At 41.3% G+C, this 25793-nt stretch overlaps 1 protein-coding gene across 3 annotated transcripts; it reads right to left on the reverse strand.

The window, feature by feature from the left end:
- Positions 1 to 219: 219 nt before the first annotated feature.
- Positions 220 to 25268, reverse strand: LOC309371110 (solute carrier family 22 member 15-like). Of its 3 annotated transcripts, none has more exons than XM_081913717.1 (12): positions 24899 to 25268; positions 22356 to 22508; positions 13276 to 13408; positions 11054 to 11218; positions 8971 to 9100; positions 8063 to 8284; positions 6876 to 7016; positions 6625 to 6713; positions 6212 to 6320; positions 4460 to 4532; positions 3658 to 3821; positions 220 to 2153 (listed from the first exon to the last, which is right to left on the reverse strand). In XM_081913717.1, the coding sequence occupies exons 1-12, from the start codon at positions 24980 to 24982 to the stop codon at positions 2150 to 2152; spliced, it is 1467 nt and encodes a 488-aa protein (XP_081769843.1). In that variant the 5' UTR covers positions 24983 to 25268; the 3' UTR covers positions 220 to 2149. The 3 variants fall into 3 exon arrangements, with proteins under 3 accessions (XP_081769843.1, XP_081769844.1, XP_081769845.1); XM_081913718.1 differs by lacking the exon at positions 24899 to 25268 and adding an exon at positions 20187 to 20329 and having other exon boundaries at positions 22356 to 22498; XM_081913719.1 differs by lacking the exons at positions 22356 to 22508; positions 24899 to 25268 and adding exons at positions 20187 to 20329; positions 21544 to 21779.
- Between the last annotated feature and the right edge of the window lie 525 nt (positions 25269 to 25793).

Raw genomic sequence — 25793 nt, forward strand, 5'->3', positions numbered from 1 at the left:
TATTGTCCAGAGGCTACTTCTGTTTCTGCCAGTAATGCTTTACGTGGTATCCTGTATACAGTATACTTGCCCTTCCCTTTGCCAAAGGATTTATATGATTCTGCTCCTTCCTGTGCACAGAAAGACATAGGCAGAATGTTAGCCTGTCTTCAGACAGATTTACAAAATTTTAATATAAATGTAAGAGAATTGTTTTAACAGTAAAGAATAGAAACCACAGCATTTAAAAGGTGTTTTTATTAGCCATTTGAAACATCATTGGAATAAAACAGCCTCATTAAAGATACATTATTATTTATCTGACATGAGAACTATTTCATTATGTGTCAGTAAGTTGGTGGAAAATTATCTTAGCAACTCACTTCTGCTTCCACAGGAGCTATATTTTCTCTTACAAAAATATAGATTTATAAAGCTTTCCATAATTATAAGCAAAACCCCACGTAAAAATGGGTCTTCCATCTTTTTTTCTGTTGTTTGGACATGAACATCAACATAAATTAATGAATTACCCAATGACATGGACAAAAAGTTCTGGCTGCTATGTTTTGGAATTTTAAAAAATGAAATATGCATAAGTATATATAAAAAAAGCCCCACAAACCCAATAGTTCATCAAGTTTAATAACCAAGTGCTGAAGCACGCTGTTTAAATAAATAATAGATATTTAAAGAATTGTAAGCCAGGTATCGTAAGGGTGTTTTATCATTATTATTTTGCTATGCTTACTTTATTTTAATAGTTGGACACTGAAATCATAAACTGTAAATGTAGATTGTTGTCAGCTGAGCCTTTGCCAGACACCAAAATGATTTGACAGCTGACAGCAGTCTGCTGAATGCTATAAACTGTGGGCCTTGTTTCCAGCAGGCTATCAAAACACCATTTTAACCTTCAATTTTCCCATATATCAAGGGCAAAATGAAAAGAAATCCCTTTGGTATGATGTCATATTGTGAAAACTCGTTAGGATTCGATTCAAAGAACCGTAAGGAAAAGAAGTGGCAATGCAATATTGCAAAGGGCTTGCAGCTCATTGCAATGCTATAGTGTAGTAGGGAGGGTCTATGGCAGGCATAGGCAAACTCGGCCCTCCAGATGTTTTGGGACTACAACTCCCATCATCCCTGACCACTGATCCTGTAAGCTAGGAATGATGGGAGTTGTAGTTCCAAAACATCTGGAGGGCCGAGTTTGTCTATGCCTGGTCTATGGTGTTTCTCATGATTCAGTTTATGCAAAAGGCTCTTGTGCAAAAAGATGAACAGTTTTGGATTTACTTTCACTTTTATACTTTACGCCACTGACGTGGGCTATATAACAGCCCTTCTGAGTGGAAGAATTTTTCTGCAGATGGATGGGCACATTGGGATCCACTCCATAATCATATATAACACTTTCTGCCATGATACATGGAACGTCATTGGTAACTTGCTTCACACAAAACCTGCATTTCCTAATTGATCACTTAACTGTTTCTAACAGCAGGTTTGTACTGCAATAAATTTAATTCTTACTACAGACAAGTCATATTGCAGCAACAGTTTGAAACAGTAACAAAAGGCATCTTTGGTCTTTATAAATATTGTGGAACATTCATCTTAAAACATAAATACAAAAATATTGGCATCATGAAGAGTGTAAAAAGTAACAACGCCTAAATATTCCAGGCTGACCTGTAACCCTCCATTCTGAAGGTGCTTTAAGAAGACTGTGCTAAGGATATCCTGAGCCTATTTAAATAAGCCAGATGCACCGATTAAATACCTTCCTCTTGCTTTCATGTTTAGAATTACTGTAAAAATCCTCAGTATAATTTAACACTTACACAGTTAAGTCATCTAATCAATATAGGATTGGTCCTTTTGTTACCAAAGACATAAATCACCAGGTAATTCTGAATGTCCTAGAACGTTTATAGAGTGTGGCAGTTTAAGATAGATATTTCACTCCTTCATTGTTCCTCGTGAGTTTGTATAACCCCTTCCCGCCATTCACAATTTAAGTTCACATTATTGAGCGTACTGGCATTCCCAAAATACTTTTAGAGTTGAATCTTGATGGCACCACACCTCAACAGTGGAAGTACTGTTGTCATTTTCAACCAAGATATGGTTATTGCACACTAATTGCTTTCTTCTAACTGATTTACCTGTTAAGCAGATGGAAAATAAATTATTAGAATGTGTTGTTGTTTTTTGTACTGTTATCTACTATTATTATTAGTCACTATTATTATTAATCATATAATACCTAGAATTTTCTAAGCGCTATACAGGGATTAAAAGAGAAGACAGTATCTGCCTGAAGGCTCACAATCTTAGCAAGACACAAAAGGAAAGGGGCAAGAAGAGAAAAACAAGAAAATTATGGTACCAAATCTTGAATCTCAGCAATATTATCTATATTGGTAGGTCTCCTGCTTGTGATTCCCGTTGGGTATGTTGTCCTAGAACAATTGGAGCAGTGTGACAAATTATAAATAACTCTGCTTCTATAGGGCTACCTAAAGTGATTTTTAATTGTGTTTTTTACAAATGCCTTTGCAAAAAAATAATATGCTAAATGCTCCAACCTAATTTCAATTGAATCTAACTATTTCAAGTGTTTCAGTTACATGAGCATTTAAATACAGTTGTACCTTGGATACCGAACGCCTTGCAGGTCAAACATTTCGGCTCCCGAATGCCACAAACCCGAAAGTGAGTGCTCCAGTTTGGGACTATTCTTTGGAATTCAAATATCTAGTGCGGCTTCCGCGGCTTCCAATTGGCTGCAGAAGCTTCCTACTGCCAATCAGAAGCCGGGCTTTGGTTTCCAAAAGTTTTGGAAGTTGAACAGATTTCTGGAATGGATTCCGTTCGACTTCCAAGGTACGGCTGTACTGAAAAGGTTACCTGACAAATTTTGCCACAGCTAATAGCTACATATGTCAAATAGAAATAATTTACTTGTGTAATGCATGTTCTTTAAGAATCAGCAACTGTATATTTTACATCAACCAATTTTTAAAAAAATATCTTCACAAAAATGTTCATTTCCTCTGAAATGACAAACTTTTCTCTCATTTGAAAACCTTGACTGAATACTTTGAAATGTTATATAGATTTAAAGAGTTTACATTAAATAACTGTAATCCCCAAATGCCACTGCTATTATGGGATCAGAATTACATTTCTTTTTAAAGTGGCAATGGCAATTTTGCTGAAACTTATCCATGACAACCACTAAAACAGACAAAACTAAGACAACCATTTCCATAGTTTATTTGCCATATGTCTGTTGCTATAGGAAAATATTCCAGATGGCTTCCATAATGATGGAATGAGAAATATGAAACCAGGAGCTCTTCCTGATACCACACATTAAATAGCCTATCAGTAACAGCATGACTAAGTAAAAGCAAGCAAGGAGCCGAGTGAATGAGATAACACAGAAACTCTGCTAAGAACATCATTTCCTATATACAAATAAAAAACAGATTACATCCAGCATTTGGAGAATTCTTTCTCATTAGACATCGAAAAAAATATTAATTATGTACATTTGAGAAATAAGGAGAAAGGGGGGGGATACTCTCAGATTTCAAATAGAGACTTCCTAGATTCTAATAGGGACAGGGGTTACTTCAGAAATTTAAAAAAAATCATTTTTACTCTGCCTTTTTATTTTTAAGTATTTGGTAGGTAGGTGTCTGCAAATCATCAATGGTCTCTGCAATGGGTTTATTCAGTGTTTCTGGTAGTAGAAGAGTAAGGAAACCAGCTGACAATCCACTGATTCCAAAGACCACAAATGGTACAGATGGGCCAAGGGATTTCTAGAAGAAATTAGTAATAAATTCATAATTGATACACACACACACAGATTACTGAAGAACAAATACCAACAAATATATTACCCACTCAGTTCATATGCATATTCCCAAGACAGACATTTGAAAAAATATAATTGTATATATACAGATACCCATAGGTTATACAGTAGTAGTAGTAGTAATAATAATAATAATAATTCAATGACAGCTCACTTTAAGTCCTGTTATCAATGGGTTGTATGCAATGCTAATCCAACTCAGAGTAGACCTACTAAAATTTACAGCTGTGGTTAACATGGTTTCTTAATTTCAATTGATCTACAGTGTGTATAACTTAGTTGGATACAACTGGGTACCTTTTTGACATGCTAAAGAACTGTTGTTGAAGACAGTTATATTCTTCTTCTGCTGAAGAAAATGTAATGTGCTAAACTATTTTCAGTCCACAGAAAGCAACACACCATTTACTAGGAAACTGCAAGAGTATGATCACATCAGCTATGGCCATGGTTAACTATAGCATATGTAACCCTGCTTCATTTAGTGCTAAATATTGTGTGTGTGTGTGTGTGTGTGTGTGTGTATGTGTGTGTGTTTGTATAATGCAATATAATGGAGGGAAGTAAAGTCGTATTACTTACCAGAGAAGGGACAAATGGAGCCAAAATACCACCAAATCTACAAGTCATTGAACATACACCTAAGCCAGCATTTCTGTTTTAAAAAGAGAATTTGTGTTAAGTATCTGCAAAATATTTGCCTGCGAAGAGAGGATCAACACTGAAACCTTTTAATTTTGTTAAACAGTTTATGCATAACAAGATTGTTGTGCTGAAATAATCATTTAATCTTTACCCCCATACAAAAAGTTTACAATGTATTACAATACTAGATATCTTGTTATATTAGTTTCCATACAATTGACTTCCTAATCATCATACTGTGTAACCTGGAAGAATGCAAGGTGAATTTTAGAAAATGGCATCTTACCACTAGGTGGTGATAAAACACCATTTTTTAATTTCTCCATAGTTTGTAAAGTATATTTTTACTAAATGATAATGTTATAGGTTTGGGGTGGGACCAACCTAAACCCTGGAAATTCATAAATGGTAGGATTTTGATTAAAATGGTAGGATTTTGATTAGGTATGAATGAAAATAACAAGCTGCAGAACTGTGCCAGACAAGGAATCCCTGGGTTGGCCTATGTCAGGGGTTGGCAAGGTTTACCTCGCCTGGGCCGGTTCACTCCAGCAGAGATCCCTCTGTGGGCCGGATCTCGCACGCCTGCGATTTCCGGCGCCTGTGTGGGGACTCGCTGAGCAGATGGCTTGGTTCGGGGGCGGCTCGTGGGCCAGTTAAACACCCCCCCCCCCCCGTGGGCCACTTGTGACCCATGGGCCTTAGGCTGCCCCCTGGCTTATGCAAACCAGCCTGGCCCTGCTAGTGAAGAACAAACCCATTAACATGACAAAAGGTGTTGATGGCCCATCTAAGAGGAATCCTTGGTCCTGGGCAGACAGAGACTGCTAAAGTGTACTGGAAAGAGGAAGGGAGAGAACAAGGACAGAGATCTGCCTTGGGCAAGCTGGCTGAAGGGAGGCTGAGAGAGATGTCTTGGATTCCAGTACTGCACTCTTGTGGGGAACAAGTCCCTCTTGATATGACAATGCTATAAGATCTGGACTCCCTCCATCCAAACTCAGGTGTAAATACATGAATAAATCATACTTCTTAAAGCTCTGACAACCTCCACCACATCTTCAATTCTCTAAAGGAATCCCAGGCATGCCTTGGCAGGGACTGGGGTGGCCGGTAACAATACAAATGTTTAAGCAGAGAAATGTATTCAAGCATGCAATATTGTTTCAAATGCGATTAGCTGATCACATATGGGATCCTCTTCCTTAAAAAGCAGTAGAATGGTACCTCGGGTTAAGTACTTAATTTGTTCCGGAGGTCTGTACTTAACCTGAAACTGTTCTTAACCTGAAGCACCATTTTAGCTAATGGTTGTTTAGCTGCCGTTCTGCCGCCAGAGCACAATTTCTGTTCTTAACCTGAAGCACTGTTTCTGGGTTAGCAGAGTCTGTAACCTGAAGCATATGTAACCTGAAGCGTATGTAACCCAAGGTACCACTGTATATATGAATCATTTTGTCCCAGAAAGACTTGAAATGTGGAGAAATCTCCATGATTTAAAACATTCAAGCTTCTAAACATGTAACTCAGGAACAGCAATGCTAATGCTGGCACACCTGTAGCTTGTAAGCTGAATGCACTTGCCGATGAGGTTTCATTTCTTTGCACATTATTGCTCTTGGTATATGAGAATCGTATGGGATTTGAAGCCAACATTTTTTAAAAAAATACAAAAAGAAATTTGTTTACCTCACTACTGTTGGGTAGAGTTCTGAAGTGTAAATATATACGATGTTGAAAGCAGCACTTACAGTCAATTTCCCATATAAAGCTAAGATGTTGGGACTGAATAAAAATCCTAAAACAGAGTTTGAAAGAAATGTGTTACCATTATCAGCTCCACCTTCCCCCATTAAGTAAAATGACACACAAAGTCAAAGTTCTGATTTGGCCACATTTGGAGAAGATTCCACTGAAAACAAGGAAATTGTTTCAAGAACATTTGTATTTAAGTTCAAGTGGCGCTTCTAGCTTGTGTCAGAGGTTCTCTTTTACAAAAGTTATTCTTTGGCATTAAAACACTGCATGCACCTGCTTTCATGCCTTTTGATGAGATGAATTATGTGTGCGTAATGTTTACTTAGAAAAGGACATATACTCACCAGCATTATTTTCTGGTAGGAACATAGTGAATATACAGGCAAGGCCTGAAAATATCAAAAAAGCAGTTGTACTTTTACGTCTTCCTGACCTAAAGAGAAAATGTAGAAGAAGCTCAGGCTGAAATCTCTGCAAAAATGTATTTTACAATTTGATTATTTGAAATGATATTATATTTTCTATTAAGGGCCAACTATACAAGTAAAGGAAAGCCAAAGATGCCAAAGGGCGGAAATAAATAAATAAATCTTACCATGATTTTTCAATGAAGAACATGCAGAGTGGAAATGCTGGAACTTCTACCAGGCCAGAAAGAGCCACATTTAGATATAAGTTTCCTCCCCATTCTCCAGCATTCAGCGTTAAGCCGTAATAGACAAGGCTGCACACATACCTAAATGTATCAATTAAAGGTTGATCAGCTAATGCAGATCCTCAAAGGTCAGTGATGTATGCAACAGTAACATTTATATTTGTACCATATAAAGAATATGTACACAACAGAAGAAAGCATACAACAATGTTACATGTACAAATTATAACAGCAAGAACCAAAACAGAACTCCACCTGAGATTTTGCTAGTTGTCTGATTACGTTATTTTCTGTTATTTTACCATTTGTGGTGCAATTCCTGTTCAGGTGCATTTCAAATACACCAATAAGGTAATTGTGCCATAAACAACAAATTTAGACAATTGGATTAAGATTCTGTTGAAATCACCAAAACCTCAATCACACCAAGCTTCATTTCAACTAGATACAGAAAGATCAAAATCAAATTAGAATACAGGCAGCTCAACTTCTTTTCTTTTTCAATCCCTAAAAGACCCAGAGAAAGAAAATTTTTCTGCATGTCCACTGCAAGTGATTATTTTGCATCTGGTTCTGACTGTATCAACATCCAGTATAATCTTTAGTACAAAAGACTTTAGGGAGACCCCAAACCTACAGTAATAAAACAAAGCCAACTCATATGAAGCACTCCATCAAGAAATAATAAATACTGTATAGTAGTTATTTCAGTTGTAACCTTCTTTGTGGAGTGATACCCTTAAAAAATAAATTTGCTTTTTTTTAAAAAAATGGACCTTGTGCTCTTAAATCCCCCTAGACACACATTCATACACACTTCTAAGTGGAATTCATAATAATAGTTCTGTTATTATACTTCTCATAATGATTATCTCTTTAAGCATTATACCACAGAAGGTATGAAACTTAGAAAAAGAAAGAAACAGAATCAAAAAAATAATGCCTCACGACTCAGAAAAACTCATAGCTCTTTCCAAATATTTATCTACTTTTGGAAACGTCAGCTAATTTTGAAGTTGTTCCAATGAGGAATCAGCAGAATAACATTTTTTTCAAACAGCCCAAAGTTTGCTATTTTGTGTGTGCAACTAATTCATGTACCCCGAGAAGCTCTTTTTATTAATTACCAAATATACATCAAGATGACAGTGCGCCACCGAAGGACTGGATGCTTAATGAGGCTTCGGACACCAGAAGCTGAATCATCCTTTTCTACTGCTCCTGTGCATTGCTTCAGTTTCACAGACAGTCTTTCTTTCCCATTACCAAGGGCTATGTATTGCAGCACATTCTCTGCTTCTGTTGTCTTCCCTTGGGAGTATAACCATCTTGGTGATTCTGGAAGCATGCTGTAATGAGAAACATTCAAACCGAGATGCTCAGGGATAATTACTTTGGGGTTTTTTAATCTGTATATTAACACAACTGTCTTTTCATTAGATCACCATATATTACTAGCCTTTCAAAGCTTGACAAAATCTATCAGAAAGCAGGTAAAAATAGTGTATGCTAGTGATCTGCAGCCTTTTAAATTTATGAATCTGCAAACCACTGTGAGATTAGCCAAATTTATCAAAATATTTTAACAGAATGGTACAGAATGACGACAAACAAGATTACTTCCAGTTCTCTGGCTCCCAAATTAGCAAAGCCACAACATTATTTATATATCCACCCATTATGGTCATATATATAAATTATTTTCATGAATCTGTAAAAGTACAAAAACTGTTCAATCATTTAATTCTAACAAAGCTATACTGAATGTGCAAACACTGCCAACCTTGACTTCCTTGCATACAAAGGGGTGTTTGTGAGAATCACAACCAACTGGATTTTTCTTCTGATTATATTGTTCCATAAGCAAAATGTAAGCATTTGATTGACAGCAAAACAGAAATCCCCCAAGTTCCTCCAACTTATTTTACTTAGAACACAAGTCATTTCAAAATTCTACCTTTACTAGTCTGCTCTCCAGTAACAGTACTTTATTTCTGGTTTGCAAGTTACATAACATACACAAAACATTACTTACAACGAGAGAAGGAGAAAGAAAAGTCCTGGAGAATTGGTTACGAAGGCAAGGAAACGCCACTCTCTTATGTAATAACCCAATAATGCATAAATTGCTATGCCAACCGCAAATGTCAAATTTGTTAATGAGCCTGAAAATAGAAAAAAAGCAAAAGGTTTCATTAACTATGGGTATAAGTCTCTCCACACAGAAAGTATACATAAAGGGTGACCCAAAAGTAGGTATACATTTGAATCAATGAAATTCATCACAACAGATTTTATGGGTACACATAACTGACATTCAACAAAGTGGCAGTTAAATTTCAGACTGGCAGTTGGAAAGATTAGTGGAGTCAGATAAAAGGATTATTGTGAATGATAACAGCAAATTGAGTCAAGAACAAAGAAAGTGGATTCTAAAGCAGTATACCTCCTTTTGGGCCACCCTGTTGTTATAAGAATTTAAGGTCTCATATATATAAATTAAATGTTCATAAATTTACAAGACAAACACATACGTATATAAACCACATGTCTGAAATAGTACAAGAGAGCAATCCTGAAACCATTTTAACTCTCCCAAATTGACCTCAAATGTTTCTCTGCAAGGAGGAAGGAAATGGGAAAGCCTCTCTATTGTCTTCTGCTTACCTGTCTTTAGGGCATCTTTGTGTATTAATAGGGTGAGACTATTAATTCAGGAATTAAAGTATTTACCATCACAAAAGAATGGGCCGGCTGCCCAAGTAAGCAATCGGCTGCCCAAGTAAGCAATCGCTGGCCATTGTCAGCAGACAGGATTTCTGTTGAAGACTGCCTCCTTCTGTGATGTATGTATGATGTTTTTTGGGGTGGTCTTGAGTTACAGGGTCTATATAAGGGCTTGCACACCATTGTTCTGGGTTCCTCCTCCTTCCTGCATGTGGTAAGTGAGCACCCTGTTGCAACAGTTTAATAAAGATCAGGCTTACTAGCTGCTTTGCTTCTCAATACTCTCTGGTTGGCCTCTGTTATTTTCTCCTACCAATAGGGAACCCACTTAAGGGAAAAGGAGCAGATTTTTTCTACATGACTGTATATTAAGACCATAATTCATAAACCCTTACTCATGAGAAGTCCAACAGTGTTTAGTTACTTTATGCATGTTTGAGCCTCTAAGCTAAAAGACCTGAAACGCCTTTGTGGACTTTGCCAATTGGAAACCAACTCAAACATTTAGGAAATAAAATTTAGTATTTGAATCAAGTACAATAAACTATCTTACCTACATACTCTAACCTTCTTGAATCTTAGGCAAGCTAGCAAGCCACAGCAAACTTACTTTAATAAATTAGATCCCAATTGTTTAAAAATACTCTTTGAAATTCAAGGATCTAAAGTGAGTAAGATGAAAAACAAACAGCAGACATGAACTGAAAAAAAGATGAAGAAGAGAAGCGTTTGGATTTGATATCCTGCTTTATCACTACCCAAAGGAGTCTCAAAGCGGCTAACATTCACCTTTCCCTTCCTCCTCCACAACAAACACTCTGTGAGGTGAGTGGGGCTGAGAGACTTCAGAGAAGTGTGACTAGCCCAAGGTCACCCAGCAGCTGCATGTGGAGGAGTGGAGACGCAAATCTGGTTCACCAGATTACGTGTCTACCGCTCTTAACCACTACACCACACTGGCAAGAAAATGTTGTAACTGATGTATTTCAGCATAATCTAAAATATAATCCAGAATAGAGATGGGAACTACATAAATTATGTAGGCAATGGGCCGAAAGCCATTTTCAAAAGTATTAACATCTGTCATAAAAAACAATTAGTTGACTGAACAAATTCAGTGTTGTATCCACCTAAATAGATGCACTAAAATTAATGAATCTAAGCTAGTCGTAGCCATTATTTCCAATGGGTTTACTCTGAGTAGGACACAACTGGCAGAAAGCCCCAGACACAAAGTCTTAAAATTTTACAGTTTTTAGTAACTGGTTCTACAGAATCACAGAATCAAATTCCCATCAGAAATAAAGACCTACTAAATATATATTTTTTTTGCCAGAATTTTAGGAACTGCATTTTTTTTTAGCAGACTGAATCAAATTCTCATCTCTTACCTGTCAGTGCCCAAAAGGATTTTCCTACATATTCTTGTGTCAAAACAAAAGACACTAGAGACATACCACCATTTGTAATTCCAACGAAAAAGCGCGACATTGCAAAAATTTCATAGTTTGGAGCAAATGCTGAAACATACCCAAAAATGACATCTAAGAAAAGACCTGCACAAAACATATAATGGGTAAAAAAAAAATTAGTTTTGTGGTGCAATCCTACATATGTCTACTAAGAAGTCCCATTGAGTATGTTTAGGATTGCAGTTTTCAATGAAGAAAAAAGAAGGTGAAAGGAGATATAATAAGACCCCCCCACCTTAGGTGAAAACTTAGCTCAACTGAAATAGATCATACTGTACTTCTAGTATCTTAAAACATCAAGAGACAAATTATGCATACACACATAAGTTGACAGTACCCCAAATTAAGATTTATTGTTTAGAAATAATCAAATATCCTATTTTGATAAGAGGATGTAGCTACCACAACCCCAAAGTCTTCCTACTAAGTTATTTTAGTATGGACACAAATGTATCAGCTACTTGCAAATGTGTTAGCAATATCTAAAATGTCAAAGGTGTCCAAATGGAAATCTGTGAATGCTCCTTCTACAAGACAACACTGCAATTCTGTGCATGTTTACTTGGAGCAGAGGGTTGCCAACCTGGCACCTGACTGAGCATTCATTAAAAAAGGAGAAGTTTCTAGCCCTCATTCCCCTTGAAAGAAAATTAAGAAGCCTGGCTTCTCCTTCCTGTGAAATCAGAGATGTGATTGATGAGTGAGTTGTTTGGATACCAGGCAGCAGGAATCCCATGTGTCCTACAGAGCTCCTCTTTCCCTTTAATGCACTTTGCCTGTTTCTTATTTTCTAGTCCTTAGATCCACACACTTGCTGCTCTATTTTTCTATTTGTTTGTTTTGCTGCCTCACAGCTATGTGAAGCATTCAACAGGCAGCTACTTCAGAGGCTTTCAAATCTGTGCTGAAGTAGAGGAAGTGTGGAAATCACCTGTCACTTGTTTTGCTGCCTGTTGGTCCCATGGATCAGGCAGCTGCAGGAGAGGGGTCTCAGCTGAATATTGGGAGGCAGGATACGGCAACCCTTTATTTTAATTTTTTTGCTTCTTCTGAATGCTCTACAGCAAGGACTGTTCCATAGTTGTTGTTGGGAGGGCGTCCTCACAAGCTGGAGGCACAGCAGAACTTTGCTGAAGCTCTTCAACCTCCTGGTTAACAGCTGATGTACCGGAAAGCAGCAGCTACTGAGGCTTGAGGCTGCTCAGCTGATGCATGGGAAAACATCCCCGCACATCAGCTGAGTAAGTCCCACTTCCCCTCCATCTCACATGAGCTGGAGCAGCAGCAGGGCTTTCTTGAGCTGCTCAGCTGATGTTTTATGTTTCCATCTCATTTTTATTTCTATACTTTTGGAGCTGGCAGTCATTTTGTGAGTGGTGCCCTTGGCAGCTTCTGGAAATTCCAAGTGTGCTCCAGACCCAAAAAGGCTGGCGACTGCTGGCTTAGAGGTTAAGCCCCATAGCATCCAATGGGGATTTCTGCCTAGTTAAGTGCATTTAGTCTTACAGAGTAATTTTATTTTGTAATTTCATAATTTTGTGTACTATTCTGAAACAATTCTGAAATATAATGTGTGTGTGTATAAATGTATACACACACAAATAAGGCACTCATACACCATCAGTATTGTGATGGGACGATGAGCTGCTTGTGCGTAAAATGCAAGTCCCTCAGAGTTTGATCAGGTTTTCAAACCTCTGCCTGTGACGGAGCCCCTCCAGCATGGCTGCGTCAATCACTAGTAGAATCCGAAAGTGGCTGCTTTCGGAAACGTTTCCAACATAAAAGCTCCTTAACGGAAACACGTCGTCTGGCCTCTCGGCGTGACAGTTTCCGTCGAGGTGTGGGTGTCCCTATAGGAGGTCCTGAGACCTCCCCACTGGTTTCGCTTGAAGCGTCTCTGAGCCATCCCTCCGACTCACTTTCCCTTGGAGTTCTTGCTCGCCCTCTACTGGTTCCCTCTTCCGCTGCTACTGCTCTCTCAACCTCAGGGAGCCTTTGCACCTGCGGCGCTTTAGATGTCAGTTCCCTGACAAGTATGAATCACTTAAATCTAAAGAAATCCCTAGGTGATATTAAACTAGCAAATTTCAAACAACCAAAAGACTGTGCCAGATACACAGTTTTCCATATCATCTTACCTGTTAAATACACAGGCTTCCTGCCCAGCTTATCTGACAGCTGACCAAACAATATATTTCCAATAAGTAACCCAGCAAAGTACAAGGATGCTGCCAGGCTCACCTTATATGCTTCATGTCTGATTAAATACCACTGTTAAAAACAAAAAAGGACTCTTTTCAGTTAAAACATAGTAACAAACCAGTGATAAGTTATCTAATCTCAACAGGTCCACTAGTCAGAAACTAGTGTAATGGCAACAGGCCTGTTAGTCAGAAACAAGTTGCTGCCATTTCCAATGTAGCCAGGAGATTGGTTGGGAAGTGACTGCTGAATCCTTTCTCTGCTTGCTTGCTTGCTTGCTTGCATACATGCTTGCTTACATACTCCTGAAACTGCTGCTCCCGATTCATTAAACTCCCAGTCAGGCTAAAGTAACATCTACCAAATGAAAGAGGCAGGGATCCCTAAATTTAATTTGTTATGGAGTATAACCAAGGTTTCTAAAATTTGAGATATAACATTGAAAACTAGACAGTAAGGATGGAAGGAAGGTGATAATTTGTTGGATTAATATTTTAAAGTGGAAGGTAGGGGCGGGAGACGTGAGGAGGTCCTAAGAAGATAAGAAAATATGTTATGTGATGTTATAACTTTGTTTGTTTGTTATATTGTAACCTAAAAATTTCAATAAATATTTAAAAAAAAAAGAAAGAAAGAGGCAGGGATCCCTCCTGCCAATCTAAACTGCACTTTAAAATTTTCTCCCACTTTACAGGAAACACACAAGACCCATATTCTGGCACATGGAACATAAATTTATTCTACCTTCCCACATCAGATTTGAAGTTTAAAGGTAAATTGTTGGTGCACTATACTTCCCAAGCATCGGTTTACAATGCATTTCCTATTATATGCTGGTTTTCTACAAGAGGCTACTTAATACCCACATGGCATGCAAAACTGCCTGGCTGTGAATGAAAAAGGACTATGGTAGAATTGCACAATGGGAACAGTAAAATGCCTTCTACAACCCCCAAGTTCAGAAGTCATCTCAAGAAGAGAGCACAGAAGCATATCCATCGCAGACCATTAGGGACATAGAGGAGCTCTCTGGTCTGGAATACATTTTGGAGTTTTGCGTAGGAAAGAACTGCAATCTGACATTGGTTACTATGGTAACTAGCAAAATATCGAGCTGAATTCATAACGGCTCCTTGTTTAAACAGCTGGCCCTCATATTTCAATGTAATTCTAGGAAGCTACAGATTTAGAGCTTCTGATGAAGTCCTTGATGTGATGGTTCAGAATTTATCTGGTTAAATTCCCCTGGTGTGTGTCACCTGCTAACGTCAGCTTACAGAAGCTGGGCGGAGACATAAGCTTTTAGAAGCTAAGAAGGAGGAATTTTTCCCTGTACTTTCACTTCTTCCCTCTGTGTATCTGAGAGAGAAAGACGTGCCTTTGGACATGGCTGAAAGAAGCCCTGGACTTTAATGCTGTAATGTTTTAATAAAGAGCTGTAAATAGACGGAGCTGTCTATGTGTGCTTACAAGAAGCAAGACTGCTTTACACGCTGTGTTCAACTCTGCTAAAAAAAGCCGTGACTGAAAGGAGAGACAGCAGGAGTTATTGCGCAGCCAGAGAGGAAGCCTGCCGGACCGCTGTAGGTGATTGATGCGGATCGTAAAGCTGTCTGACGTCGCGGCTCTATCGATAAGGCAAGATCGATAGATATCTCCACAGGTTATGGGGTGTCAGAAAACGCTCGTAAAGCAGTCGGTGTGAGCTCCAGGAACGCTTTGAAGTCAGCGTGGGTGCCGGAGAGCAGATGATTAATTGCCTGCTTCTGAGAGACAGTGAGAGCATCTGATACACAGAGAGCTGGAGCTGAAAAAGCAGCTAAAAGTTGGGAGCTGAGACGCAGCTGAAATATCGTTTCTCCACGGAAGGGAAGGCCGGAGGAAGCTGGTACGGAGTAAGTACAGCTTGGGGCACCTTGGGAGAACGGGAGAAGATGGCTGAAAGCCAGGATATACCGCTGGAGCCTCTAACTCTAAAGAGTTGGGCAACGTGGTCCAGACAAATAAGGGGATGGTTCTTGGTTGAAGGCGTCTGGGAAGCAAGCCAATGGGAGCCAAAATCACCCCTTAGCCGGCCAGCAGCTGGAGCAGGTGAAGCAAGCTGTGGGGCTGTGTTGGCTGAAGATAGCCAGAGGCTGCAAGAGCTAGAGATGCTCAGAGCATGCGTTGATGCATCACTGAGGCCTCATTTGGAGGGCGTAACGACAGCGTGGGCTGCCTGGAATTTGCTGAAGGGCTTGTGTGAGGCGTCAGCGAAAGGCCAGAGCCCAGGAGAGGCTGAAGGATGCCCAGAAAGCCCAATGGGGGCTGGGACAGTGTTGGGGAGCTGTTGTAATGCTTCTACACGTCTGTGTGATGGACTGAGTCCTGGAGAGGCTGGACTGGCAGGCCCTGTTCCCGATGTATCGGCCTCTAGGAGCGCTAGTGAGCAGATCGGGGGGGCGAAGAGTTCCAAAGGCAAGTTTAAACAACTTTCGCTTTGTGCTGAAGCAGAGAGGAGCTTCAGGGGGGGCCAAGCTGGTGGAAGGCACCGTTCCAGAAGGAGGAAGGCCAGGCCAGCTGGGAGGAGCCCCGGGCAGTGTTTTTCCACTGGAGTTCAACGTCGGCGTGGCTGTTGCCCCCACCGGAGCAGAGAGCCGATGCAGGATGTTTTCAAGGACTTTTCCCATGGGAATCAGGGAGGTTTCCATGGCAACAGGCCTGGGAAGACAGGCAGGCGTGGAGCTGAGCCAGGTGGCCGTGGTAAACAGCAGGGAGAAGAGTCTTATCAGGTTTCTGCGAATATGGCAGTGTTTGAAGACGGCCGAGTGGAAAATTTCCAGCTCAGCCTTGTAATTGACTCTGCAGCTAACCGCAACATGGTTCCAGAGATCCCTGCAGTCGAGAGGTGGAATTGCACAGCAGTTCCGAAGGGACAAAATATTAAGTTCGCGAATGGACAGAAAACTAGAGTTCTCAAATGTACTAATGCCTTTCTTTCTATTTTACAGGAGACGGTGGATTTTTGTATTGTTCCAGAGATTCATCACTGTTTGCTATCTGTGCCTTATTTGTTAAGTAAGGGGTTCAAAGTTTGTTTTGAAAATGATGTCTGCACAATCTCCAAAGGGGGGAGGTTACTGGCCAAAGTGCAGAAGGGACAGAATGATCTTTTCATTCTTAAAACGTCTCTTGGGGGTGAGGGGAAGGTTGAGAAAGCACAAGCGTTGCGTGCTACAGTTCCCAACCAACGTGCTACAATTCCCGCTCATAATGTTACATGTGCATGCGTATGGCATCAGAGAACAATTCATGGGTCGGTAGAGGACTTGCAGACTCTGCCCGAGGTTGCCACGGGGTGTAGGATTCAAAATTGTGGAAGTGCCATTGATTGTGACACTTGCAAGCAGGCAAAGGTGAGAGGGTGCAGTTACCCAAAGGTGGAACGTGTGGCCACTAAACCTTTTGAGTTGGTACACATAGATTTGGCCGGTCCTGTCAAGGAACCAAGTCTAGGGGGGGCCAGGTTTCTCCTAACTTTTTTGGATAATTTTTCGCAGAGTTCCTGGGCTCACGGTCTCAAATCCAGGGAGGATGTAGCACAGCTGATCAAGAGCTGGATTGAGGGGGTGGAACAGAGGTTCTCCACCAGGGTTCAAGAGATCATCAGTGACAGAAATGCTGAGTACACTGGTTCTGCGTTGCAGAAGTTCTTGCAGAAAAGAGGGATACGCCACACAGTTAATTCACCCCAGCAAGGGGGGGTGGCAGAGCTGAGGAGTGGAGCTCTGGTTAAGGCTGCACAGGTGATGCTGAAAGAAGCCAGGTTGCCTCCTGAGTTTTGGCTGGAGGCTACTAGGGCTGTGTCATTCACCTGGAATCGTGTCTACAACTCACTGGTAGGCGACACACCGTTCTCTTTGTTAAATGGCCGCAAACCCCAGGTTCACTTTCTGCGGACGTTTGGGACTCCTGCGCTTGTCGCTTTGCCCAAGGCTTTGCAAGGGCCAGATGGAGCCAAAGTCCAGAAAATGATCTTCTGTGGGTATGAGCCAGATGCCCGTGCATGGCGGTTTGCCTACCCGTCAGGTGATCAGAGTAAGGTGCTGATCAGTAAACACGCTGAGTTCTTAGAGGAGGAGGTAAAGTCAAAGACTCCTGTCAGGCGTGATGTTCTCTCAGATTGTCTCTCTGACCCAGAAGACAGTTCTGATGAGGCAGCGGAAGAAGAGGCTGAGGCTGCTGATGACGACCAGGTCACTGACCAGGGTCAGGAGCAGGATAGGGCATCTCCACAAGCTGTTAAGAGACTGCCCAAGAGTGCGCCTAGTTCTCCTGTGAGTGTAATGGAGAGGATTCGAAGACGCTTTAAGTCAGAGAGTGAATCCCATGATGCAGAGGATACACCTGCTGATCAAAGTGAGTCAGAGGAAACACCTGAGTTTGTGCCTAGGAGGTCCAGTCGCACAACTAAGGGTATCCCACCAGAGAGGTATCAGGCCACAGGTGCGTGGGTAAGTTTCGCACAGTGCGATTCTGAGAGTTGTGAGGTGGTTCCACAAATGCCAAACAGGTTTGCCAAGGGAGGGCACAAGGCATTGGGGAAGGGATCGATCTCACAAGGTGTTACTGAAGATGTTGCACAGGTATCACGCAGGGACACAAGGGGGTGTGTGATGGTTCAGAATTTATCTGGTTAAATTCCCCTGGTGTGTGTCACCTGCTAACGTCAGCTTACAGAAGCTGGGCGGAGACAGAAGCTTTTAGAAGCTAAGAAGGAGGAATTTTTCCCTGTACTTTCACTTCTTCCCTCTGTGTATCTGAGAGAGAAAGACGTGCCTTTGGACATGGCTGAAAGAAGCCCTGGACTTTAATGCTGTAATGTTTTAATAAAGAGCTGTAAATAGACGGAGCTGTCTATGTGTGCTTACAAGAAGCAAGACTGCTTTACACGCTGTGTTCAACTCTGCTAAAAAAAGCCGTGACTGAAAGGAGAGACAGCAGGAGTTATTGCGCAGCCAGAGAGGAAGCCTGCCGGACCGCTGTAGGTGATTGATGCGGATCGTAAAGCTGTCTGACGTCGCGGCTCTATCGATAAGGCAAGATCGATAGATATCTCCACACTTGATATGTAGGTTAGTGATCAGTACAAGTACAAAAACAAACAACACCATACAATTGGGTGTTAATCCAAGCGGGAAGGTGAGATGAGCTACAGGAACCACCGTTATAAGAAATCAAAATGCAGCTGGATAAAATATTGAAATTAAGAGTGATGCTAAGAACACGTCCAGCATTTTATTAATCTACATTGACATTTCTTAAAAGTTTGGTTTCTGTAACTCATTTTTCCCCTTATTACATCTGTAGTTCTTACCCACATGTTTGGCTCTCACTAAGTTTATAAATGCACAAAATTCAAATACAGATCTTAGAGTGACACACACCCACCCAAACACTAAAACATTTAAACATTTACCAAAGCAATACAAGAGCCAGTTGTCAAAAACTGACATAATATTACATTTATCAAGCTTTATCATTCTATTCTTATAATAGTTTTGGAATGAGAAAAACATACACCAATATAATACACTTTGTGAGCCCATCATACCTTCAAGCCTTTGGCAAGTTCTTGAATCACAGAATTGGAAGGGACCACGAGGGTCATCCAGTCTAACCCCCTGCAATGCAGGAAACCTTTGCCCAATGTGGGGCTTGAACTCATGACCCTGAAATTAAGAGTCTCATGCTTTAGCAACTAAGCCACCTGGCTAAGATCTAACAGAAGTTTTGACATGACCAAGAACATCTAGTTTATGAAGAATGGACGTTTAGCTATCAGGATTTATGTGCAGAATATGATTATTCCAACAGTGATTTTAGCCAGAATACAGAGGTACACCACTCAAAATAATCATAAGCACTTCCATGCATACATCTGCAAAACCAGGAATTTTATGATGTTATAAATCACTGAGCAACTTCTCGCTCCCACCATTTCAATTCTCCAGAATGCAATGTAATGTAGCTAGTGTGGTTCCATCCAGATGTTGTTAGACTGCAACTCCCATCGTCCCTGGCCATTCGTCATGCTGGCTGGGGCTGATGGAAACTGGAGTCCAACAACATCTGGAAGGCACTACGCTGGCTACTGTTTAAGGCTAGAGAGCACAAACACTTGAGTGTACTGCAGTAAAAAGGAAAGCAGAAAATGTATCCATGTTTGCATGTGCTTACAAATCAATTTAAATTCTAAGAACACCAACATGAGGCTACTTGGAAGATACTAATTGTGTGACATCTCTTTCAATGATGGGCCCAAATTTAAACAAAATGCTGGTTCCCACAAGAGCAGTCACCTTCAAAGGGTTTCAAGCAGCCTAGTTCCGTTTTTAAAGGGTTCATAACCTTCGCAGCACCCTTTATGTAAGCAGCTAGTACATATGTGTACATCTTCCCTGATGGACACAAATCAGTAGCATGCAAGTACCACATGGATAAGGGCTAGAAAATAATGTAAATGATTCTTAAACATTGAAATCAGGCTAGACACATGGAAGTCTGGATGAGCAAATGCTTTGCACACACCCAATCCCATGCTTTATATAAGCCCTTTCAAATATGTAAATGCTGCCTTGAACAATGTTTGAAAGAGATGCACATAGAGGCAGGGAAGCATGGCTAACAAGTGGCAAGAGAAATAATAAGTTTAAAAATAATCTAAAGGTGCTCTAGAGAGCACTAAGCCAGGGCCAGAGAAACTATCTGACAATATCACTTTCTCACATACAATTCTGAGGTGATAAAAATGCAACCTCTATAGCCATAGCTTTTCATCACTGCTTTATTAATTTTATTTCCTTACATTTATTTCCTGCCTCTCTTCTGCCACGGAACTCAAGGCAGCGAACATGTGGTCCCGAGGTGGTCACCCATCCAGGCACTGACCAGACCTAGACCTGCTTAGCTTCAGCAAGGTGGTAGACTTATGTGCCTTCAGACCACACCCTGAGACACAAAAAGAGCACAGACATAGGAGGCTGCCTTATACCAAGTCAGACTTTTAGTCCAAGTAGCTCTGAATTGCCTACTACACTGCCTGGCAGCGGCTCCCAGGGGTTTTTGTAATAATCCTTATTGCATTTGCCCTAAAAACAGTGATAATTATCAGTGGTGAAGCACATTGGTAATGCTGGTAATAGAACCAGAGCTAAAAGAATTGCATGTTGTAGAAACAGCTTGCAGACTTCCAAGAAGGCTGAATGCAGACTCCGCTTATTAACCAATCTACTAATTTCCTGGGCAAACAGACCAGATTGTTCCTAAGGGAGAAGCAGTATGCATGTTCCAACTTTAGTTTAACTTTCTATGTTATCAACATGATGATTCTAGCAAAAGCCCCTCCCCCCTTCTTGTTCTTTTGTAAAATCAAGTGATTACTACTAACCTTTTAGTGGGCAGCAGGAGTGGTTCAAAACGTCTAATTTTTATTCAGCAAAAATGAAACAAGCAAGGATATAAAATCATTTTTGCTTTTTAAAAAAATGTTTCCCTCTTTAGTAGGAAACATGTACCTGTGGAGCACGAACCTATTATTAAATGTTCTAGATGATATTTGAAGTCTACTGTGATTAATGCGTAGGTATCACCATCCTGTATCTCCTGAACCTTAAAACAAACAAAAACAACATAACAGGTGCCATCAAGAGCACTGCGTGTGGGGCCACATTCTCTGAGAGCTGGTGCCTTCCTCTGGGGATCTTCCTTTGTGAAGGCACAATTTAAAAGCAATGTGGAACAGAGATTTTTCTACAGTGATATCTACTTTACAGAATGCTCTTCCCAGAGACATCCAGCTAGAAGCAACCTTCCCTTCCACTGAACGGAGCCTTCTTAAAAAGAAAACAGAACAATGCATATGGACTCCGTGTTTAAACTATAGTAGTTCTCAACATAAATGTTGTTTTTTGCCTGATGCTGAAATAATACTTTTGAGGGTGCCTGGGTACCTGGAGAGAGCATTCCAAAGGTGACGAGACCACACTGAAAGATTCTCTCATCCTGACTACTACCTGCTGCCCATAATGGCAGCAACTGGAGGAAAGTCTCAGATGACAATCTCAGCCGATGTGGGAGGAAGTAATGCAATAGGTATTCAGGTTCCAATATGCTGAGGTTTTCAGGAATAAGACTAGGACTTTGAACTGAGCTCAGAAACTTACTGAGCAACAGCATTGTTTTAGTACACCTGAAATGTGAACTCTTCACCTGGTCCCAGTTGGGAGTCTAGCCACAGTGTTCTTCATTAGCTGCAGTCTTCCATGACAGCCCCATGTAAAGTGCATTGCAGTAGTCAAACTGAGAAGTCACCTAGACATGGATAACTGTGGCCAGACATATTACAAACTACTTCTGAAACTCATCTGTTCCATAAGCAAGGTTGCCAATGGCAGGAGCAGGAGCACTGCAGTTTAAGTACAATAAAATCAAAGTACCCTGGGACACATGAAAGAAGATGCAAAATTCTTTGGATCCTAAAAAATACAGACGACAAAAGAGAAGAGATCCAACAGCAAAAGATGCTTAAAATGCCCACAGCAGTATTTGACTGTACATTAAACAGACTAATTAGGTTTGTGAGACTTTTAAAATATATAAACGTAAATATGTGGTGTAAGTTACACTATGACACTTTCATTATAAAAGAATTCAGATCATACCATAGTAAATTCTAAGCCTTGAAGAATTAGAATTAACAAATTATTTTTACTCAGGGGAGTAGTACTTACACGTTGAACAGCATAAGGAGAAATGTTAGAACTATGAAACACTAAAGATTAGAGTCCTGGTTCAAGTGACTTTTTCTTTAGCAGTGAATTCTATGTTCTCATTTAAAAAAAGAATTGCAACATACACAAAGTTCTTTTCTTCCAAGGTTTTAAGAGGCAGCATCCTATATTGAAGCCATGTGGGCAAAATAAGAAACCTAAAAAATAGAAAAGAATGCTAAGAAACAGCAGCAAAATATACTTGCCTCTGTTGCTATGGATGTGAAGTTGCTGGTAAACCTGACGTGTTTTGCAAGAGCCTCCCTACTAGTGCTAGTTTGAATCTCCTCCAGGTCGAGATGATATTCCGGCACTGCTCCCACTATCACAATAAGCATAGATTGAAAGGCCACAAACACCTTAAAAGCAAAACAAGGAGAGTTTATTTAGAGCGATCAGTCAGATAAATAAATAAATACACATGCCAGGTCCCAACACTCAGTCATGCTCTGGTGTGACAAAGAAACAGAACCCAGTATAGAGTTGTACAGACAGGAAAAATTGAATTTAGCTCCTACACCTATTGCATCTAGGCCTTTTTACTGCCTGTCATACATATGATTAGTTGCTATTTCATTTTTACGGAACCAAGTAAGCCACTGTACTTGAGTCCACTATTTCTGTACAGGCAAGATCTGATGCTTGCTGGACTTTCTCTCACTGACAAGAATCCTGCAATGGGTTCTATTGTGTAGCTGACCACACAGACAGTATGCAATAATCTTCTACTTCACAAACACACTGGCCATCAAAACAATTAGCATCTTCCAAATGTTTATACAAAGGCATTCCAACAACAAAAAAGAGAAGACTAATTATTTGCCCCATGCACATGGAGTTTCTCCCACTGGACTTAGCTTATGCCTGAGATCACACAGATTGAAATGCCTGGCAATTTAAAGCCAGTAGGGTATGGTAAAATCTCCTGTTCCATCTATTCTTAAGGATTGGGTGGGATTTGGGGGTCTTGAAAATCTTCCTTAGTAATATAGGTAAAGGTACCCCTGACCATTAGGTCCAGTCATGACTGACTCTGGGGTTGCAGCACTCATCTCGCTTTATTGGACAAGGGAGCTGGCGTACAGCTTCCGGGTCATGTGGCCAGCAGGACTAAGCCGCTTCTGGCGAGCCAGAGCAGCGCATGGAAACGCCGTTTACCTTCCCGCCAGAGCGGAACCTATTTATCTACTTGCACTTTGACGTGCTTTCGAACTGCTAGGTTGGCAGGAGCTGGGACTGAGCAATGGGAGCTCACCCCATTGCGGGGATTCAAACCTCTGATCAGCAAGTCCTAGGCTCTGTGATTTAACCCACAGTGCCACCCGCATCCCTCCTTAGTAATGTAGCCTTATTAGACTTTACCGATTGTAATATACTTTTCAGTAATATACTTTTTATTATATTCAATGATGTGAATTTTCCATTATCATATTCCACAGCTCTTTAATCAGTGTTTAGTGTGTAAGAAGCTCTCCAAGTTTTAAAATAATCTTTCAAATAAAGGCCCCAATTATGGAAATGATAATGCAGTATCCCCAAGTCATGACAGCAGTGTTGTAGTTACATCTTAATTTCCATTAAAAGATCACATCTCCTTTTCCACATATTATTTTTTGTGGCCTTTAACAACAGTGGAACTCAAAGAAATCATACAGCAAGCCCACAACTTACACTCTTTCCTAAATTACATAGTCAAAAACCATTGGGTTCAATGGTGGGTCGGATTGCCAAAGTCATTTTCCTGGAACCTCGTCCCCCTCTGCCCCTTTTAATTTTTTTGCCACCTGCCTGAAGCTGAATGCAGACAAGTTAAACAAATGTAAATTGTGGGCTTACTGTATCTAGAGTAGCCCAGCATACATCCACTAATCAGAACCAGAACATAACATTTGTGCCAGGGTAATAACCATGTTATTAATATTACTTTGAACACCATTACAACTTGGGAATGATAAACTAGAAATGCCATCTTCAAAAGATTTTATTTATTTTTAAATCTGTATACCACCCTTCATAAACAGATTTCAGGGAAGTTCACAACATAAAAACACAAGATAAAAACAATAAGTGACTTCAAAATCTTAAGCAGCACTTTTCTGGGGGTGGGGAGTGAGTTGGTAAATTAGTAGGGGGGCGGGGAATAGGTCATCAGCCTTTTCTTCTCCCCAAGATATCCCTCATGGCTGCGGAGGTTTACGACCAATGTTTTCCTTCTCCAAATGGGCTACTTTCTCAGGCTGAGAAGCCTCTCCGCAGCACGTGCAGAGCATGAGAATCTGAACCTCAGGGTTGTGGGTCGGAGCCCCACGTTGAGCAGGAGGTTGGACTAGATGACCCTCATGGTCCCCTCTACAATGAAATATTCCACAGGGGGAGGTCTCTCTCTTCTCCAGACACCCAGCGCCCCGGAGGGCGAGTCTCGCTGGTCAGGTGCTTCCAAAGGAAGCAGCATCCTTCTCACTAGCAGCTGCGTTGCAGGAACAAGCGACGTCGCTCCCCTCAAAGCCCCCCCCCCCAACTCAGCATCCTCCCTCGGGAGGCGCCACCAACAAGGCAGCGCAGCCGCTTCCTGCCTGCCCCGCGCCCAGGTCTACGTAGCGCCCTGGCTGTTGCCTTGGCAACGCGCACCACGCGCCGCACACCCCGTGACAAAAGGGGCTGAGGCGGAGGGAATTATGGGGGCAACTGCCATCTGGCCGGGCGGGGAGGGGGGAGGGGGAGCCGGGCGGGCCCCGCGCGTCGCCCCCACCTGCAGCAGCACCAGGAAGGCGGTGAGGCGCTTCTGCCTGGGGCCGAACTCCCCCACCAAGCCGAAGGCCTCGTCCAAGTCCATGGCTCCGCCGGGCCTCTCCGAAGCATCCCCGTCAGAGAGAGCGAGCGAGCACCGCAGGGCCTCGAGCGCTTCTGCGCTAGGCGGTCGCCGCCGCCGCCGCCGCCGTCCAAAGGTGGTGAGGTGGCCGAAGTGCGGGGGAGGGAGGGAAGAGGGAAGCGGGAAGCGGTTCCTAAGCGACCTCTAGCGGCGGTTGCTGACAGGACAATGGCGAGGCGTTTGTGGGGCGGGGCTAGGGCGCCGCCACTCTCAGCCTCGCCCCGCCCCTTTTCTCCCCGATTCAGCCGTAAGGATCAAAGTAGGCAGGAGCGAGGGGGGAGCGGCCTGAGTGCGCAAGGGTTTCTGGGACAAAAGGGTGCTAATGGGACAGCGCCTGGGAGGAATTATTCGTTTCTCTTGTCAGACTCTTCCTGAAGCGTGTTCATTCGAAGCGGTTCCCATGGAGTTCACGTGTTCATTTGTAAAGTGCGCACACAAAAGAGGACCTGGCTTATAGCTTTAATATCTATTTTGAATAAATCCTAAAGTAAAAATATTAATAATAAGACTTAGTTCAAGGAACTCCCATACATCACATAAGAACACTAAATTTTATATGTCGATTTCCATGTATAGATGCAAAATTAGAAATATTATCACTCCATATGGATGTACACATGCATTTGCTGCTCTGGGGAACATGCTGTTTAATTTTCAATTTGGAAAATTAGGTGACTCATCTAAGAGCAAATGAGCTCCCATGCAAAAGACACTAGAAGCGCTGCTGCCCGCCAGCATTTTAAAATCGCCCCAGGACAGCGGAGGAATTTAAAAG

Source organism: Podarcis melisellensis (assembly GCF_964234715.1).
Source record: "Podarcis melisellensis genome assembly, chromosome: 5".
Classification (NCBI taxonomy): Eukaryota; Metazoa; Chordata; class Lepidosauria; order Squamata; family Lacertidae; genus Podarcis; species Podarcis melisellensis.